Source organism: Macrobrachium rosenbergii, chromosome 9, assembly GCF_040412425.1.
Source record: "Macrobrachium rosenbergii isolate ZJJX-2024 chromosome 9, ASM4041242v1, whole genome shotgun sequence".
NCBI lineage: Eukaryota > Metazoa > Arthropoda > Malacostraca > Decapoda > Palaemonidae > Macrobrachium > Macrobrachium rosenbergii.
In genome coordinates this window covers 32,067,313-32,087,931 of record NC_089749.1, presented here as the reverse complement: position 1 = coordinate 32,087,931, position 20,619 = coordinate 32,067,313, and the positions used below count along the sequence as shown (strand labels likewise).

At 38.2% G+C, this 20,619-nt stretch overlaps 1 protein-coding gene across 2 annotated transcripts in view; it reads left to right on the top strand.

Annotated features, from left to right (window-relative positions):
* Window positions 1-20,619, top strand: part of dx (deltex) — a 319,771-nt gene that overhangs the window by 170,448 nt on the left and 128,704 nt on the right. For both annotated transcript variants that reach the window (XM_067108869.1, XM_067108870.1), the window contains exons 10-11: window positions 16,176-16,404; window positions 16,626-16,859. In XM_067108869.1, the coding sequence (XP_066964970.1) occupies window positions 16,176-16,404; window positions 16,626-16,859 (463 nt within the window). The remainder of the gene's footprint in view (window positions 1-16,175; window positions 16,405-16,625; window positions 16,860-20,619) is intronic.

Here is a 20,619-nt window from a genome sequence, read left to right as displayed (position 1 = left end):
GGCTTGATGCTTGAAAGAATCCTTTTAGAGGCGGGACAATGAGACCATTTCCACCCCAGCCCATTGAGAACAATGCTGTGTCCCCAAGGAGAAGACTTCCATTCCTTGTGGTGTCTTTGGAGTCAACCTCTGACCACATTGTTATTTGAAAGGATTATTTGAATTGATAATAAATTGTGGAACATTTCTTTAGTTACACTTTTAAATTAAATGATCAAAAATTCAAATTTTCGGGGCTTTAGCCGATAACAGAGATCATGATAGAGCACTGACCATGCGCTCTGAAAAGAAAGTCCGGTTTCTGGATTCCGTACACATAAAACATTTGTTCCACAGTTTAAACTAACAATTTTCAACTGAAGCTTAAAAATAAGCACTTAACTTTTGAGTTTGGATGTTTCTATACTTCTTATTGGTGAAAGCAGTAAGGAGCACTGAAGCGTGGTGCGCGTAGTTTGCACTAGCGGAAGATAATGGAGTTGGTCTCTTGCCTGCCCTGGTTATAAACAAGATGGCAGATGCGCATGTGCAATAGTCACTTCTTGCATATTTTGACATACGAAAAACTGGGTTCAGCTTTGCTGAAGATAAGGGAAAATGCCCTCTTATCTTTGAGTCCATTATACTCTATCACGTGTCATAGTGTTGTACGACACAATACCCGGCTACAAGACCAGGCTAGAAAAATATTTCTTTGATACTAGTCTAGTCACCATGGAGTGCTAGCACACCATGTGGGTAACTCCTTGAAGACAAAACAGGGACTATGCTATAAAAAATATGCTAATTTTACCAAGTTATGCATGTTTTTTCTAATAATTTATTTTATTTGTAAAATTATTATTACAGCTCACACAGTATCATAACAGATAAGAACTAAAATCATTAACAAATTTTGAGTATATATATTATAAAATATTTACGAGATTTACTGAGATGTGGAGATGCAGTAACTTTTTGTGAGGTATACAGTACATGTTTTTTCTAATATTTCTTTGCAAAATTACAATTATAGCTGACACACTTATAAAAGATAAGAGCTAAAACCAGCAGCAACCCCTGGGTTTTTTATGAGCAAATAAATAAAGAGATGTCCTGGTGCTGAAGAGAAGCAGTGCATTCCCCTCTGAAATCTCAAGGCATACTGATTGATCTCTCTCCCGTGCTGAGCTATTATAGTTGCCATAATTCATTTATAGGCCATGGAAGTAATATGACCATTTTCCCTGCTAAATTCATCCAAACTGAATGGCGCATAATATTAATACAGTACTCATTTGAATTAGCCTGTACATCACTCAAAACCTGTCATAGATACAATATTCATTCTTCACCTTGGTAATGGTTGGATTTGTTGCCATTCTATCCAAGGCTTAGCAGCATTTCTGTTGTGCTTAGTATTTACCATTGACATGATTACATTTTTCAGTGCATTTCTATCCTATCCCCATCTTTTGTGTGGTGTTTATAATATTTTGTGAGGCTTTTAGCGAGTTATTTTTATCCAGTAACTAATATTTTGCTGAGAGGGCACTGAGAGTAGTCTAAGGCTCTTTTTTGGGGGGGGTTTTATGGTTATCTGGTGATCAGTAATGTAATTTGTCATCATAGTTTTCAGATATTGTTTTAGTATTTTTTTTTTTTTTGACAATTTCAAAATGGGATTTGGCATATCATGTTTTTGGGCTGTTAACAAAATTTTTTGCTCTTGCCATGTCTTGATCTGGGTATATTATTAGCAAAATTGTTTGCTTAGTTCACTCACTTCATGTTTGTCAGTAGTAACAAACACCTTAGGTTCTCTGTTGATATGTCATTCCTGTTATTAATATGCTTCGTTGTACTTTTGCTGACAAGAATGATAAATTTTGCAGTGCTCTTTTGTCACCCCAAAAGGATCCTCATTTGCAGTGCCCCTCTTTTATCTATTTATGTATTTCATTAACATACTTACGTCAAGTCCTCCGGCACTTTCACATCATCTCTAAAGAAGATCCCATTTGCAATGCCGTTCCTATAGGGACCAAGTATGTTCTCTATTTCTTCTTTGTACAGTGTCAGGGAGTGATCTAAAGGGCAGTGGAATCATTTTGGACAATCGTGACTACAAGTAACATTATTCCTCTCTTGTTGGCAAGTCTTTGGGAAGGGTTGTCATGTTGCAACTGAGTGTCAAGTCACGTGTTTATTGATTAGGCTTCCTCATTCTTCATGCTGCTTCACCTGCAGATAGATCTTCATACCATTGTAGCAGACCTGCCCTCCAGGTGAATTCCTTCTGCTGATGCCTCCTGACTCCCCTTCCAGGTCTCATCTACTGCTCCTGTTAACTGTGCCTTTGAGTACCCATGTACTTGCTCTCTCCTCTTCCTGGTGTTGTCATCCCAACAGTCTTGTCGCCTTATCTATTTCTGCTCTTATTGCTACCTTACCTAATGATGTTGCTGTTCCCATAGCTTGGGCCTTTTCATCTATAGAAGTTTCTGTAATGTCTACTCCCGATTCCTCATTGATCCTGCATATCCAATCTCTTCAGTTGCTCCTGTGTGTTCTTGCACTCCAGTGTTTGACGTATTGGCCTTATACCTGGCTGCCTCCATATATCTGGATGCCCTCAGGGCTTTGCTGCCCCCATGCATTGATTTCTCCAGCTTATGTCTTATCCCTTGACCTCGGTTATTATTATTATTATCATTATTATTCGGAAGTTGAATCCTATACATATGGAACAAGCCCACAGGGGCCATTGACTTGAAATTCAAGCTTCCAAAGAATATGGTGCTCATTATTTTAAAAAAAATTAATAAATGAATAGATAAAAATGTATTAGATTGCAAGGACAATAGCATAGGTAGTAATGCATTGCATCTTCGCTTGAACTTTTGAAGTTCCAATTGCATGACATCTTCAAGCAGAATTGTATTCCTAACCCATTTCTCTTCATTTGATTCTGGTATTTCACTATATGTCCATTACAGTGACCCTGAGCAATGGCCTTGTCTGTTCATCCCATGCCACATAGCCTGCTTTAGCTCCCACCTGGAATTTCATGCCTGTGGCTCATGCAGCTGCACCTGCTCCTCCTCCAATTACTTCCACACGTTGGGTGTCTCTGCTTGTAGTAGCTCCTGCTTTTTGTGTGGTGCTCCTCCTGCAGATTCCTGATCTTTGTGAGATATCTTTGCCTAGTGGCCCTCCTCTAATTTCCATGAGACAAAAGAGTATCCTAGGTGCAATGCAAATTTTTCATGTCTCATGACCCAGCCGTCATTGCTACTTAGGTTTGCTGCAAGTCTGAAGGTGCTTCTTGCCTCCATAAGCACTTTACTAGTGCATGCATTTGGTGTTCTTAGTATAGCAACTTCCTTTAGCTGCTTTTTAACTCTTCTTTCAACCAGTTACAGGCAGTCCCCGGTTGGTGATCTGGTTTTAAGGCGCTTGTCTGGCGATGAAAATAGGCAATTTTCGGCGCCGAAAATTGCTGATTTTTGCTTATCGGCACCGATAATCAGATATTGGCACCGATACATACCTAACAGAGGTGCTGATCTCCAGTAATCAGTGCTGATACCAGGTTATTGGCACCAATAAGCACCAAAAATCGCCGATTTTCAGTTATCGACGATTTTCGCTTATCATCAAGCTGTCAGAATGGAACCCCTGCCGATAATCTGGGACTGCTTGTACTTGGTTCTCACATGTGCCCTTGGCTACCTCTTTAAAGAACATATTTACCTAGTGATTTAGACTAGTTAGTATATGAGCTTATAGTAATGCTGTTGAACAACAGGCATCTGATTCATTGAGGACAGTTTTGACATTGCATTTTAAATGCCATTTGAAGAATTTTCATTAACATTTATGAGATCTGCTCCTGTATTCTAAACTATAAGTATTCTAATATATTCTCTATTGGTCCCATGGGAGCCACAGCCACTTACAGGAAAACTTGGAAAATGTAACAAACTCATAATCTTCATGTACAACCTAAACAGTAAAGCCACAACTCTCTTAACAGTACCAGTCCAGTTCAAACCCTTTGCGAGTCCTTAGAACTTGAGGGCACTAATCAATCTCTCTTAGAGGTGCTTTAACTCTACCAGACCCTGGTTGAATTTCTCCCTCCTGTCTGGCAGCAGTGAAGCCATTCTACCTGAATAAGCATACAGGATAATTTAAAATAATGGGCTTGTGATGAAACAGAATATAGCTCTTTCTTATAAGAACGCAAACTAGTACCTTATAAGTAGTATTCCTGGCTGAGCAGGAAACAGTCATCAAAGTTTGGTAATATGGTGATGAATTTGAGGCTGACAGGTGAAAGACAGGGTACTACCCACTCACTTGTGGAGAAACTGCCATTTATTTCTTCAGCTGTAGTTTAATCAAGACATCGCCATTTTCTTTTGCCGTTTTTGTGGTTTTTCAGTATGCCATGTTGTGTATACAGTTTACTAACTTTTGTCTTTACAATGAGACTTGATTTTATATTAAAGACATGGTGGTAAATGCACAAACCCCTGTAGGGGCACGGATGAAGTTCCACCTCTGCCTTTCCTGCTGTCCTTCCTACTTAGTCCTTCAACCATTGAAGGTGGAGGGGGGATATCTTTTCCAGGTTATTCTCTTGGATTTCCTCTGATCATTTCTTTTTATTTTAGTGTGGCTTAATGGAAGGAGCCAGTGGCTTGTCACAAAGTTCCTGACCGATCTTCAGCGAGACTTCCAAGGAAGGTGTAGATAAGGTCTCCATGTTGGCCAGATTCTGTGGTTATTTCTTCATTTCTACTTGTCTTTTTGTATCCTACTCTTCATAGAATCTACCAAGAGCATAAGAGAGGATCTAGTTGAAGGGTTGAGTTTGCCTTATTTAACCTGGAATCTCCAGTGCACCAGCTGGTACTGTGCAGATATTCAAAGTGTAGGAGTGTCACTAGACTTATTACAACACCAGGAAGGTGTCATGGATACACCCAGTGCCCTCTGTCCTGGTGGTTTGTGCCCTGTAACAACTGTTCATTATGTTGTTACTCTTTCAGATCGTTTCCCAAGAGTCCCTGTTTTAGTATGGCTTCTTGGATTATCATCTTTTGGTTCTGCAGCAGAGGGGTTAAATGAGTAGGAAACATGGTTTCTGCTCTCCTTTTCTCCTGTCTTTGAGTTTGCCATCAATTATTCTGTCTTGGTCCACTGAATGCTGTGAAAGTGGTGTTTGGGTGTCTCCCCTCTGAGTGATATGGGATTTCCTGGGATGTTCCTTCTGTTGAAGGAGTGTTAGTCTTGCTCCCCTTGGGTTTGGGCTCCAGGAGATGCAATCTGTGTAATTACAATTACTTTTGTATGTCTGTTTACAAGACTTCATTTAGGAACTTCTTCCAGTGATGGTTTTCGTCTAAGAATTCTGATACCACTTTCTTTAGAGGCTGAATAGAAGGCAGTAAGGTAGGAATATGAAACATGGTTTTTGTCTTCTTCCTTTTTTTTTTTTTTTTTTTTTTTTTTTTTTTTTTTTTAGTTCTGAACCTCAGACAGAACATCATACCTGTGATTATGGGCCTGAACCCCATTCTAACACTGTTTGGTATCATTGGAATGTGTGTGTGTGCTTTTTAAGACTGTTGATATTTTGAAATCTTCTTGTGTATGGTCTTGGGTTTCTGAAGGATGTTTGCTGTGTGTACAATAACCTCAGTTTCCTGCATGTGCTCATGCTATCATGGGGTTGATACATGAAGCAGTGTGAAGGTTCAGAAATTAAACAAGTTTAAGTAAAACCCATATTTATTGATAATATATAAACACAACCACACACATTCATACTGCTAATGCTTTTATAATACCTATATGATTTACAAATATTTTATTAGTAGCTTATACAAAATGAAATGCCCAAGATATGGATAACTTGATGATCAGTTTACATTAGCAACAGTAAATAGTTTTGTAGGAAAACAAACTCTCACGAACTAATTTAACATTCCAGATCCTGGTCAAAAACTCCCAAATTAACAAACTTGGTAGGCCAACAAACAAAATTCTTCCTGAACAAAAAATAATTTGCCACTTTTTAGATAAAAAAAATCACACACTAACAGTAAACAATTCAGCACTTGAGAGAACAATCTGATGACAACAAAAGCATCCATCCTACACTTGAGTGCTGCGATATTTAATTACAACAATCCGTACAATATCTTTTTTTGCTCTTTAAAGCATAAAATGCAGTAGTGTATTCCTTTAGCTGCCTGTTGCTAGCAACAAATTCTTTCTCAGCTGCAGTCTTGTGATGTTATGTCATCCAATCTCTCAAGAACAAAACTCACGTTCCAAGCGGAAAATATAATCAAACCCTATGGAGATGCAGAGCACTATCATTTATCCATGGAGTATAGTAGTACTGCTTACAGACCTTTTGGAAAAGACAGAATTCAACCTTTTTTTAAGTGAAGTTTGACCAGGTGAACTAAATTCTGGCACAGACTGTATAGGGGATTATAAGAATCACCCATTCCCTGCTCATATACATGAACTGGAATCTGGCAATTCTTGGTGGGTATTTGATTGTCTTTCCTGTCCTTTTGCTATGGGACTTTGAAAAGGGTCAGCCTTGTGTATTCCTCAGATGTTCAAAACAGTGCCAGTCTTTTTCATGGGATGATCCTCCCACCTCTGGAATAAATTGCCCATCTGAAAGGCAGTGGTTGTATTCTTGTACACACAGATTTTGAAGATTTTTGATAGCGTAGTCGCTGTTGTGTCCTCAAGGGGTTACCTTCCATGGTCTACCAGACCTCCATGGTGACCAAACTAATATCAAAGAATTCTCTTCTAGTTGGTCTTTTGGCCAGGTATTGTGTCGTAATGATTAACATTATAACACATGATAGAGTATATAATGGACTCAAAGATAAGAGGGCACTTCCCCATATCTTCAGCGAAGCTGAACCCAGCTTTTCCAACGTCAAAAGAACCTGCAAGAAAGAGAAGTGACTATTGCGCATGCTCATCCGCCCTCCTGTTTACAACCGGGCCGTTACAAGACCAAGGAGTCATTACTCTCTGTTTGGTCTAAAGCGAATGGTTCACGTCGTTACCAGCGCTCCGAAAAAATTAGGCTTTTTTCTCTGTTTTAATATCGAGGATTATGGAAACATCAAAAATAGCAAGATAAGTGCTCAATATTAACTTCCAGTTAAAAGTTTTAGTTTTAAACTTCGGGAATTTATATAATTTGTGTGTTAAAGCCGGAACCCGGCTCGGTTATCGCTACCCTACCTAGTTTTGTAAAGCATTGATTGCTACCAAGTATCGTAAAACGAAAATTGTTTTAAATTCTAAGTAAATGTTTTAAGTAAAAGAAATGTTCCACAACTTATTATTAATATGGAAAATCCTTTCAGATTATACAATGTCTACAATAATCTAGGTAGTAAGTGAGAATAATTCAGACTAGATTAATAGTGGATGTTGTCTGTAGCCTATGTACATCCTTGGATTACATACCCTAAGTGGCCTAGCTTAGACCGAGGACCCTAGGATCAGATAATAACAATATCTGGGCAAAGTAAATCGATAGCCTATCAATGAGGCTACATATTAGAAAAAATTTTTTCTCTTCTATATAAGCCTGTGCACTTAAGCATGAGCTAAATAATCCAGGACTAGCCTAGGCATTACCTTATATCAATTAAGTGGTAACTTTTCATGGAACATCCTATTTTTGGACTAAATTGTTAGCCTAGACCATGTAATTAGGACTAGATGAAATCAAAATCTGTGCTGGATGAGATGGTAACCTAACCTTAAGGCTACATACTAAGGTAGGCTAATCGTGTTTTGTTTATGTAACCCATACACTTAAGTGTGAATTAAATAATCCAGATTAGGCAGTAGCCTAGATTAGAGTAAGTTATAACCTGGTTATAAGGTTACACATTAGTGATTACTGTTTTATATAGTAAACCAAATAGTCTAGGATTGGATATAAACAACAAACTGGGGTAGACAAATAGTTGAATAATAAGGTTACATATTAGTAAGTTTTCTGTTTTTATAATAATCTGGATTAGGTAGTACCCTATACTAGGTTAAGAAAGAACAAATAAGCCTAGGATTATACATAAACAGTATCCTAGCGTAAAAAAAATAACTTAGTTTATGACTCGGTAGCATATCTGTAAGGTTACAGGCTAGTAGGGTCTTGTGTAGCCTATATCCTTAAAGGTAATATAAATCTCGAACAGGCAGTAGATTAACCATATTAAGTAGGAACCCCCTTATAAGGAATATCCTACTATTAGCCTAAAACAGCAATGGCCGAATATCAAATGAAAAGGTAGTCTTGGCCACATAAAGCAGGTAAGAGAATTATTTTCTGTAAAGTTTATATCTTTTAAGTTATAAATAAGCCTGGAATAGGTTAAGCAAGAACCTTCCAAGAAATCCTCTATTCTTAGCTTAACGTAGATTATACTAGAATCATTACCTTAGGCTATATAAAACAATAGTTTGGGTTAGTCAAACAAATTAGTTCATAGCAATTAGTCTGAATGACATGACAATTGGAATTAAAAGTTTCACTTGGCCATTGCAAAAGGACTAACAGTGTATAAGTAATACAGCCATGTACAGGTATGAAAACTAACCTAAACCTTTGAAGGTTTAACATAGATATTTAATAAAATGTATTAAAACTGCACAGTTGTAATCAAATTAACCTGTAGTATGGAAACTATATGAGGTGTCCCTCACTTAAAAACAATTAATACTAACTAGCTTCTAATAACAACTTGCTTTATATCATTACAGGGCCGCCATTAGGCGGGATACTCAGTTCAGGTGTTCTGTAGCAAATTGCTTGGTTCACTGGGTACAGCCCATACTACGTGCCATGAGCATAGTCCTTGTAAAAAACAAGGAAAATTTGCTTGGTCGCCACATTTGGGCAAGATCTATAGTGGGCTCCTGGCAGCAAGTTTTAAGGATGAAACAGCTCATTTTAAGCTGCCTCAATGGGTCCTAGGGTTCAATAGGGGTGAAGAAGAGGGAGATTATCTTTCCGGCAGAACTCTGGCAGCAGATATTTAACCTTTCCTCTGAACAACATCAATGTTTGGGCCAAAACCCATTAACATCAGTCACCAATACTTCCCAGGTTAACCCCGTGGAGGAAGTAGAGGAATCTTTACTTGGAGTTCATATTCTTATTTAAAAATATGAAGTGAACATTGCCATCGAAATGGCCCTGCTGAACCCAGAAGGCTCAGGGACATAAATTTAAGCTACCATGGGAGAAACCTCCCAGAAGGAATTCTATTCCCCATGCAGCTATCATTGCTGAATAGGATCTTTCCCCCAAAAGGGATACTGGGATCCACCTAACTCAGACTGAAATGTCTACTTTTTTGGAAGGGTATAGTAACTTGCCCAGGACTTCTGCCCCTTGATTAACAGGCAGTTACAGTTTAGTTGCTGAAGCTCAGTTAGATTGCACAAGCTCCCCCAAAAGAAAAGTGATACACAGTTTATGGCAAGCTCCCCCAAAAGGGATACACAGTTTATGGCAAGCTCCCCCAAAGAGATAGACAGTTTGCGGCAAGCTCCCCCCAAAAAGGGATACACCATTTTGTGGAATTTGATCAATTCTGTAAGTAAATAGAGTTTTTATTGACCTGTACCCCCAAAAGGGATACACAGTTTGCAGCAAGTGTAAGGTGTCAAAGAAACGAGCAGGTAAAAGTTACTGCTACTTTATTACAGATCCAGGCAGTTTATATAGCGGCAGACTGACGCCGGCCCGCGAAAGACAATGGAATTGACTGTGACCTGAGGTCGAAACAATAAACAATAATATGCAGTGAACGAGTACAAATTACAATACAAAACATACAGAACTTCAATATGGATACAGTCTTGATGCCTGTGAATGAAGAAACATGTGATACACAATGTGTGACATTTGTATAAATACGTATAAAGTAAAAATGGTTAAAATGCGTGACCTGGCACGTTTTAGGCGTGACTAATTGAGTTTGAAGAAAATGGGAAGTCACCAAAGAAAACATGCTCAGCGGAGACTTAATTAATGGCGCCGCCGAAACACTACGCTGGCACCAATGTGGTGACTTTGCACAAGATCCCCCAAAAGGGATACACAGTTTGCAACATTTGATCAGTTCTGTGAGGAAGTTGAGTGTTTATTGACCTGTACCCCTAGAGGGATACACAGTTTGCGGCAATCTCCCCCAAAAGGGATACACAGTTTGCGGCAAGCTCCCCCAAAAGGGATACACAGTTTGCGGCAAGTTCCCCAGAAGGGATACACAGTTTGCGGCAAGTTCCCCCAAAAGGGATACACAGTTTACGCCAAATTTGGTCAATTCCGTAAGGAAACTTGAGTACCATCAAAGATGCCCTTGCCACAGAACGGCAGTATATAAGGGACATGAAGCATGATTCTGAAAAGCAAAGTCAGTCAGTCATGTATGCACCTAAGTGTAAAAGTACTACATCCTGTAGCCGAAAAGTGAGTGTAGATACAATTGCTGCCCAAACAAGGTCTGATTTTAGAATTCCGACTAGAAACAACAATGTGTCAGTTTGGAATACAGAACTTTAGTTCAAAGCATAATAGGGTCTCCAATACTCACCCCTGATGACGCTGATAATCCTTGGCGAGACGCCTCATTGTGCACTTTCTCTCCCAATGGTAAGTAGGTAATTAATGAGAGAAAAACTATGATCGAAGTTGTAAATATAGAATTTACAAACGGCAGCATTCCTTAATACAGAATGGCACCTGGTACCATCCTCATCAGACTTGGAGAAACCACTAACAGAAATGGTGTTCTAACGTGTGCCTGTAGCATTAAAAACTAAAGAAATCACCCTTTACCAGGTCAGTGAAAAATGGATCTCTACTTCCTTTTTGAATAAGACCCAAGAAGCCTTGTCAGAATTTTAGGCTAGGCTCCGACTCCTTAGAATTATACCACCTTGCTGGAAGTTGCCATCTTAAGGCTTCCAGAATATCCCAGGATGATTTTTGCTGTTGAGGCCAAAAGTCTTATGAGAACCCGATGGAAAGCACTCTTTGACTTCCTAGAATGGCGCATAAAATTGCGAATGGAAGCGTTGGAGAGCTCCATCAAATCACTCTCCAATGTCACTGCATTATTACATTCTAACCCCTTCTGTAAGGACCAGTTAGAGGAGTCTGTTGTTGGTCAACTCAACGAGCATGCCCACCAACAGAATTGTACAGTGTACACTCTTCTGGGAAAAGAGGAATTCAGGAAACAAAGAACCCAAATTTCCCTTTACCCAACTCCAAAAAGGGCTCACTTTGATCAAAAATCATATAAGCCTTCAGTCACCCCCAAAAATTTTTCCTCAAAAAACAGGTAGGTGGTCAGAAGGGACAATTCTCTGCAAAGTGATAACAACAATTTCAAGGCCATCCTTTTTCACAAGATCCAAAAACCATCTCATAGGGGAAAAAAGGAAAAACAACACCTGGAATGTCTATCAAAGGTGAAGGCAGAGGAGGAGGCAGATACCAAGAGGAATTATATTGGTTGGGGGTCAGCTTCGATGACATCACAGACAATGGAAGTTTTCCCTGGTGGGGGGACAGCATTATTTATATGTACAGAAAGGTCCTGTTAATGGGGCCTATAGAGAAACTTGCATATATTCGCCACCAAGTATGTCTCTTCAGTGTCCTCAAAAGGGACTCATACAAAAGAAGAGTGATCCTCAATCAATCAACATTGAACAAGCACATTGTTTGCTGAAAATTTTGGATAATTACCGTTGCTTAAGTACATTGAATCATTTTAAAAAGGGACTCGGACAGTTTCTATGGATCTGAAAAATGCACACTGGTACATCCCTGTAGCTGTTCCCTTCCGCCCCTTCCTAAGGTTCCGAATAGGGAAAGATACGTACAGATTCAAAGTCAAGTCCTTTGGGCTAAACATTGCCTAAAGAATATTTTTCAAAACTAGCAATGGTATTTGTTTGAGAACTCAAACAAAAAGATCTGGGGGCCCACAAGAACAGAGTGCTTGAAAAACCTAAGAGCAATGGTCAACAGAGTACAGTACAGTCAAAAGATTTTATTATAAATTTGAAAACATCCTGCCTCACGCCCAGCAGACACTTTCAGTGGCTGGGACTGTGTTGAGATACTCTTTACGGCCTGTTGTCTCTCCCCATCATACTCAAACAGAATAAGGCAAGTCCTCAAAAGGTTCCTTGCACAGCCCAGAGTTTCCAGATGGCAATCAGAATGTATGATGGGCCTGCTGCAGTTCTAGTCAGTAATAGATCCAATACATAGATTGCAACTAAAAATGTGAACAAATTCTGGCTACCGCATGCAAGAAAAAAGATTCGAGACAGACCTCATCAAAGGATTAAAAGAGTTGGGGAGATACTTCGGCCTTAGATTTGGAAGGAATCTCCGACTCCTCCATGTGTGTGAGTGACAAACTCACAGATACCTTGTTGACAGGTTGGGAGGACATTGGGAGGATTGTCAGGTGGCAGGGAGGTGATCAGCTACTCAGGAATTGTTATATCAATTTCCTGGAGCTGATGGCTGTCTTTTTGTCTCTCAAAAAATTCAAACCTCCAGAAGAGAGGGAACATAACCACAATATCCTACATCAAGAGGTCTGGATCACATTCACCTCCTCTCATTATGGTTATGTTAGCCATCCTTTCCATGGTGCAAGCAAGGAATTGGCACGTGTCTGCAGTTCACCTCACGGGGGATCTCAGTGTAATAGCAGACTCTCTATCAAGGAAAACGTCAGCCTCAACAGAGTGGATGTTTGACAACCACTCTTTTCAAATAATAGCCAACATGCTTCCACAGCCGGAAGTGGACCTGTTCGCCACATACTAGAATCACAAACTCCTAATGTATGTCTCCAAACCTGGACAGTCAAGCAACAGCAAGAGATACCTTACTTAAGACTAGAACAAGGGGAGGACAATAATTTTACCTCCATTGTACCAGATTTCAAAGGTTTTGAGCAAACTTCTAACCTTCACAGGAATAGTGTTCTTAATAGCCCCAAATTGGCCAAACAGGCATTGGTTCCTATTACCTCAACAACGGACAAAATGATAAATTCCACTGTCGTCTGCTGTTCTATCCCAGACAGTAGGAGGGAAAGTCTCTCCTTTCTAAGCCGAGACCTTCACGCATAGATTTTTTAAAAATATCTATTGTGATAATTACTCACTCAACATTGCTAGGTACCTGTGCAAAAATTACGGACATCTATCCAGCATTACCAGTCTGTATGGAAGATATGGTTAGATTACATCCATAGTGAGAGCCCAGTTGAGATTTCTATAGAAACTTTATTTTTTTTATGTACGCTTTTGAAGACAAATGCCTTGTGGTTACAACAGTCATGGCATACCAGGCTGCATTAATGGAACCCTTGCTTTATGGATTCGGGATTGACTCCAGTGTAGACGTTGTCACTTCCCTTCTGAGATCTTTTGCTCTACAAGGGCCCCCTCCTGAAAGGCTTCCAATTACATGGTCCCTGAACGAGTTGCTTAGACTTCTATCAACCCCGCAATTCAGTGGACCCAATACAACCACAACGCACAGGCTACAAAAGGTGATCTTCTTGATTGAATTAGCATCAGGAGCTCATACAGTATGTGAACTGGGCTCTCTTAGATGGGGATGATGCATCACGCAAATAGCTGACCATCAATTATTATTGTCCCCTGACCCATCATTCCTGCCCAAGAATATGGATCCTTTAAAAAGGAAATCCATTCTTATAAGAAAATTCAATTTAGCAGACAAGACATTATCCCCAGTTCAAGCACTTAAGGTTTGCCTAGAAGTCACAGCAAACTCCCCAGAAGGTCCTATTTTCCTACACCCTAGCACAAACTAACCACTCTCCCTACAAAGACCAAGAATGAGTGTAGTGTTTTCTCATTAAAAAGGGAAATCCTCACTCTTTCCTTAGGTCACATGATGTTAATAAAGTAAGTATGTCTTTGGCCTTCTTCAGAAATGTCTCTTTCAAAGAAGTCTCCAAATGTACAGGGTGGTCATCAGTTAAATTATTGCCACATGTTCGAACAAATTCGACTACACTGTGTATCAGTAGGTGGCATAGTTAGTCTTAACCCCTAGGCGCTGCGGCAGAAAACCAGGGGTCATATTGATGGTGAGTATGCTAACTATTGCTGGGAGATGGGTGACAGTACTACAACCAAACCCAACATACTTAGCTAAGCCACTGTAGAACTACATCCTAAAATGTAAGTTCGTGTATAGTTTCTTGTTCCTTGGTATCAAAACCTGAAGAGTATTTGGAATAAAGAATGGGACTTGAAATCTGTGGCTTGACCTTGGACAGGAAATGTTATTTCCTTTGGGGTGTTGGGATAAAAAAGCGAGAGCTTAAGCCTTTTTCGTCACCTGTCAATTTCTTTGTAAAGCTCCTTGAGGATGAAACAGCGACTATGCTATCAAAAAACAGGTTTTGACATAGGAAAAACCTATTTTTGGTAGTCGCTCTTGAGTCCTCAAAACCCTCCCACTTCCTTGACAAAAAGGCATGGGTTTGGGCAAGGGATCAACCTGCATTGACCAACAGAGAGTAATGGCTCCTTGGTCTTTTAACAGCCTGGTTGTAAACAAGAGGGCGGATGCGCATGTGCAATAGTCACTTTTCTTTCTTGCAGGTTCTTTTGACATTGGAAAAGCTGGGTTCAGCTTCGCTGAAGATAAGGGAAAGTGCCCTCTTATCTTTGAGTCCATTATATACTCCATCATGTGTTATAGTGTTAATCATTACGACACAATACCTGGCCAAAAGACCAACTAGAAGAGAATTCTTTGATATTAGTTTGGTCACCATGGAAGGTAACTCCTTGAGGACTCAACAGCTACTACCAAAAATAGGTTTTTCCTACGTCAAAACCTGTTTTTAAAATTTTTCTTAGCTAAACAAAATGCAGCCTTTATTATCTAACTTGCTTAGTCCTTATTTCCTTACAGTTTAACGACATTAATACCAATCTGGGAATACTGTACTCCAGTTTAAGAGATTACTCTTCCCAACCCCTGGTACCTCACTGGTGGTCCAGATAATGCAAAGTGACTAATTCTGCCACTTGGATGCCAGTGGAACTTGGATTCATGGACTACTAGGCAGAATTGGATGGATCTTTTTTCCTTGTTCTTAGAAAGTTTACAACATTTGCACAGGCACAATTTAATGAAGCAGTAGCAGCAGCAGCAGCAGGAGTAGTAGTAATAGTAGTAAAGAGAAAATTACTTCCAGGTGGCTTTACTGTACTTAATGTTGAACTTTTGTAATGTACTGTCAGACCTCTCTCTGTTCTTTTGGGGTGAACCATTGCTTCACAAAGAGTAGCTGTCTCCTTGATTAATGTTAACCATCTTGGATTGCTATGGATCAGAAGTGATATGGTATCAGCTTGTGAGTGAAGGGACTTCCCTCTGTTAGAGTAATTGAAATTTAAAGTAGTGTGTGTTAAACTTCCAGGATTGGTGATGTTCAAGGCATATGTAAAGCAGGTATGAAGTAAAAAATTCCTTGAAAAATTTTACCGATTTACTATCAGCCAGACATCGTTTGCTACTTGAAATAGTTTGTTATTAAAACAGGTGTTGTTACTGAAAGTAGAGGTTGTAATTTGAGAGTACTATTACCATGTTGTGTTATATTGAGAAACTAAATTTTTATTTTGAAAGTGATAACATTTTGCATTGTTCATGTGTGAGGAGTCTTTATTACATGCTGGTCTTTGCTGAAGATGCAAAACTACCACGTCAAATTTATTTTTCCATATCTTTGAAGTTTTAGGGAATAACCTTGAAAATTAGGAAATTTTAAAAATTACAAGATACATTTTTTAAGAGGACTATAACAGTCCTTGGTGTGTTAGAATAAATCATGTAGACAGTGTATTGAGAAACTTTTTTTTTAAGTGATAAAGTTTTGCATTGGACATGTGTGAAGTCATATTATATGCTGGTCTTTCATTGAAGATGCAAAACCACCATATTAAATTTATTGTTCATTATATTGGAAGCCTTAGAAATTAACCTTGGAAATAAGAAAATTTAAATAATGACAGAATACCTTTTTATTTTTCAGTCGACCTACTGACACTGTCGTAGAAAATCTTGTAAGATTGGATTCAGATGACGAAATGGCTGATGATGTCTTCAGTGAAGATAAAGAAGTATGTGATGTGATGAGAGGCATTGTAGGAAATTCATCTTCACCAAGAGCCCCTTCTCCACCTCCCACTGGCAAGCAGCATTCACATCATTACCACGATCATTATTATCACAGTGCTCCCTCACCCAAAAAACAAAGCCAGGTATAGTCCTCACTTTATTCATGTGTTTGTTCATGAAAGTTATAAACTGCATGGCAAAGGAGTGTTGCATAAATTTTAATTAAGGGGATCAAAGTTAGTACATTACATTGTACATTACAGATTTACAGGTTATTTGGATATTATTTTTAGTCTCTTGAGATTATATCTACTAAAAATAAGTGTTATATGATGTATAATTCCAATGTAATTGTTTTCTTCAGAGCTCTGGTCATCACTCTTACCACTTCACTCCTATAAGTCCTGAGTCAGACCAGCCAGTGAATGGTGTAAAAAGGAAACGGACTGGAGCCATAGCATCCTCCTATTCACAGTTTGGGGCAGGTAGAAATTCCTTAGAAGGGGATTCCAGTGGTTTTTTACATCAGGTTCAACAGCACACATACAATCAAAAGTCATATTGTAGCTCCAGAACACCAGTTGGACCAGAGGATCAGGTAATTATGGTAGTATAAAAAGTAGAGGGTAGAAATGACATTTTGTGTGAAAGTAATTGTTCACATATGTGCAGAAATTAATCATTGATTATAATTCATGAAGAAAAAGAAGTAGCAATGGAATCAAGTGACGGTAGGACAAGCCAGTCATAACAGTGTTACAGTGACAAACACAACTCATCACTCATGCACTTTCTGAAGGGAACAGGATAGATACATAAAGAGAAAAGAGAAGGAAAGCTAAATAGGCCAGTGGCAGAGGCATTTTGAATGAATGCGATTAGTATGAACTGTAGGAGTGTGACATATTATAGAGTCCAATAGAGAGCATAACAGCTAAAGAGGTTGAAAGGTCCCTTGGGAATATGAAAAATGAAAATGTCTTAGGACCATCTAGAAGTAATAAGCATATTAACCCTTAAACGCCTGTTGGACGTAGCAAACGTCGACTAAAATTGTCTGTTGAATACCGAGTGGACGTAGCAAATGTCGACTACAAAAAATTTCAACCTTCGGTCAACTTTGACTCGACCGAAATGGACGAAAAACGCAATTGTAAGCTAAAACTCTTACATTCTAGTAATATTCAATCATGTACCTTCATTTTGCAAGAAATTGGAAGTCTCTAGCACAATATTTTGATTTATGGTGAATTTTTAAAAAACTTTTTTCTTACGCCCACGGGTAACTCGGGCCGAAAATTTCAGAAATTCTTTCGTCATTTTGTCGTAATTTTTTCACTGTTCTATATTAGCCGTTACATAAAGTTTTATATATGAAAATGTGTGCAATTTCATGTACAATACAACAGAAAATAACTCATGGTTGTAGCTGTTATCAGTTTTGAAATATTTTCATATAAATCACGATAACTGCCAAAATTTCAACCTTCGGTCAACTTTAACTCAACCGAAATGGTCAAAAAATGCAATTGTAAGCTAAAACTCTTACATTATAGTAATATTCAATCATTTACCTTCATTTTGCAACCAATTGGAAGTCTCTAGCACAATATTTCGATTTATGGTGAATTTTTGAAAAAATTTTTCCTTACGTCCGCGCCAGAAATTCTTTCACACGTTGTCGTAATGTTTGCACTCTTTTATATTAGTCGTTACATAAAGTTTTATATATGGAAATGTGCGCAATTTCATGTAGAATACAACAGAAAATAACTCATGGTTGTAGCTTTTATCAGTTTTGAAATATTTTCATATAAATCACGATAACTGCCAAAATTTCAAGCTTCGGTCAACTTTAACTCGACCAAAATGGTAAAAAAACGCAGTTATAAGCTAAAACGCTTACATTCTAGTAATATTCAATCATGTACCTTCATTGTGCAACAAACTGGAAGTCTCTAGCACAATATTTCGATTTATGGTGAATTTCTGAAAAAAAAATTTTTTCCTTACGCCTGCATCGCCGTAACTCGGCCAACATCTCAGAAATTCTTTCGTCATGTTGTCGTAATGTTTGCATCGTTTTACATTAGTCGTTACATAAACTTTTATATGTGAAAATGTGTGCAATTTCATGTAGAATACAACAGAATTTAGCTCATGGTTGTAGCTTTTATCAGTTTTGAAATATTTTCACATAAATCACGATAACTGCCAAAATTTCAACCTTCAGTCAACTTTAACTCGACCGAAATGGTAAAAAAACGCAATTGTAAGCTAAAACTCATACATTCTAGTAATATTCAATCGTTTACCTTCATTTTGCAATAAATTGGAAGTCTCTAGCACAATATTTCGATTTATGGTGAATTTTTTAAAAAAACATTTTCCTTACGTCTGCGCGGTAACTGTGCTGAACATCTCAGAAATTCTTTCGTCTCGTTGTCGTAATATTTGCACCGTTTTATATTAGTCGTTACATGAAGTTTTATATATGAAAATGTGCGCAATTTCATTTACAATACAACAAAAAATAACTCATGATTGTAGCTTTTATCAGTTTTGAAATATTTTCATATAAATCACGATAAATAGAAAAAATTTGACTTTCGGTCAACTTTAACTCGACCGAAATGGTCGAAAACTGCAATTCAATCAATTAGCTTCATTTTTCAACAAACGGGAAGTCTCTAGCACAATATTTCGATTTATGGTGAATTTTTGAAAAAAAAAAATTTTTTACGTCCGCTCGTTACGAATTCATGCATCATTTTGTGATAATATTTTCTCTGTGTTGCTTTGATCGTTTTAAAATTTGTTATATACCAAAATCATTGCAATTTAGTGTACAATACAACTAAAAAAAATTAAGTCATTAGCTTTAACCATTTTGCTTACAGCGATTTGTATACAATTATATGCGAGTTTTTTTTTTTTTCACTGTCATATATTCCAATATTTATATATGATAATGATATTTTTTCGTTTCTGATGATTGCATACTAAACTTCAGGCAATGACAAAAAAGGAGCCAAAATGAACTCTTAATCTTAAAAACTAAGCGTGCTGTGATTTTTTAAAAACTTTTTTCCGCTTCGGCGCTAACTCACCGAACGCCGCCGGCATACGGGAGACGTTTTTGTAAATAGGGCTTCGGCGTTAAAGGGTTAATACCAGCAGCATGAAAGCATGTCTTCCATGATCTAACTAGATAAGAGAAGAGATATAATCAGAAAAGGGGAAAAAGGGCCTTGCATTAATGTTATAGAAAGGAAAAAAATTACAGCCAAATAAAGTTATTTGCTATTGCTATGAATCATTAGAAAAGGTGCTAGGGAGAGACTTAGAGAATTTTATTTATTTAAAATTAATTTGTCAGTTTGACATCATGCCAGAGAGGTCAGCAACAGAATTATGTCCTTGTAACAAAACAGTAACATTACATCTAGAGTGTTTCAGAAGAATTTTGAGGTAAATGTAGAAGTCCATTAAGCTAAGTGCCCTTTTGTTGTTGGCCATCGTCATTAAAGAAACTACAGAAGTTAAGTATACCTTAGTTTTACCAGACCACTACAGAGTTGTGGAGAAGAGGGCTCCTAGTGCTGACAGCAGAATCTGTGGAAGAGGTGGTGGAAATATTTGAAAGGTGGAAGAGTAGAATAGAAAGGGAATGACTGAAAATCAATATAACCAAAATAAAGATTATTTTGACTGAAAAGGAAATAGCGGAAAAGGAACAAACTGAACAGTGGCTTTTCTTGGAAAGGCTTCGGATAGAATGCTGCTCTACTGGGTGTGACAATTATTGTCACAAAAGGTCCTCAGAATTTCAGTGTACACGTGCTCATGAGTGAATAGAGAACTGAGAGGAATAGAGAGCCCTGTTAGGCAGGCAGGTTTAGGAAGAGGTAAAAATTTCTGTTACTTTGAAGACACAATGGACTGTAAAGCAGGACTTGAGAGCAGTAAGAGATAGTTGCAGGATGGATGAAATGGAGAGAGGTAACCAAACCACTGATAGATAAGAATGTGCCATTGGCAGAGAGGACAAAGACTTTCAACCCCATGCAGCAGAAACATGGGCACTGACAAGGAAAATGGAGATTTTTAAAAGGGTAACTAAAAACTGTCAAGAATCATGGCCTTAGTATGATAGAAAGCATTATGAATAAAGAACTAGGTGAGAGATATATCAGGAGGCCAGTATAAAGACTTATCTCAAAGATTGAGGTGATTTGGAAAATAGTAGATATGGAAGTAGTAGAACTAAGACCTACAGAAAGGCTTAGGGTATCTTAATGAAAGGGGATAGATAAATACTTCGATTTGATATGAGTTGGACAGTAAGAGTGCAAGCC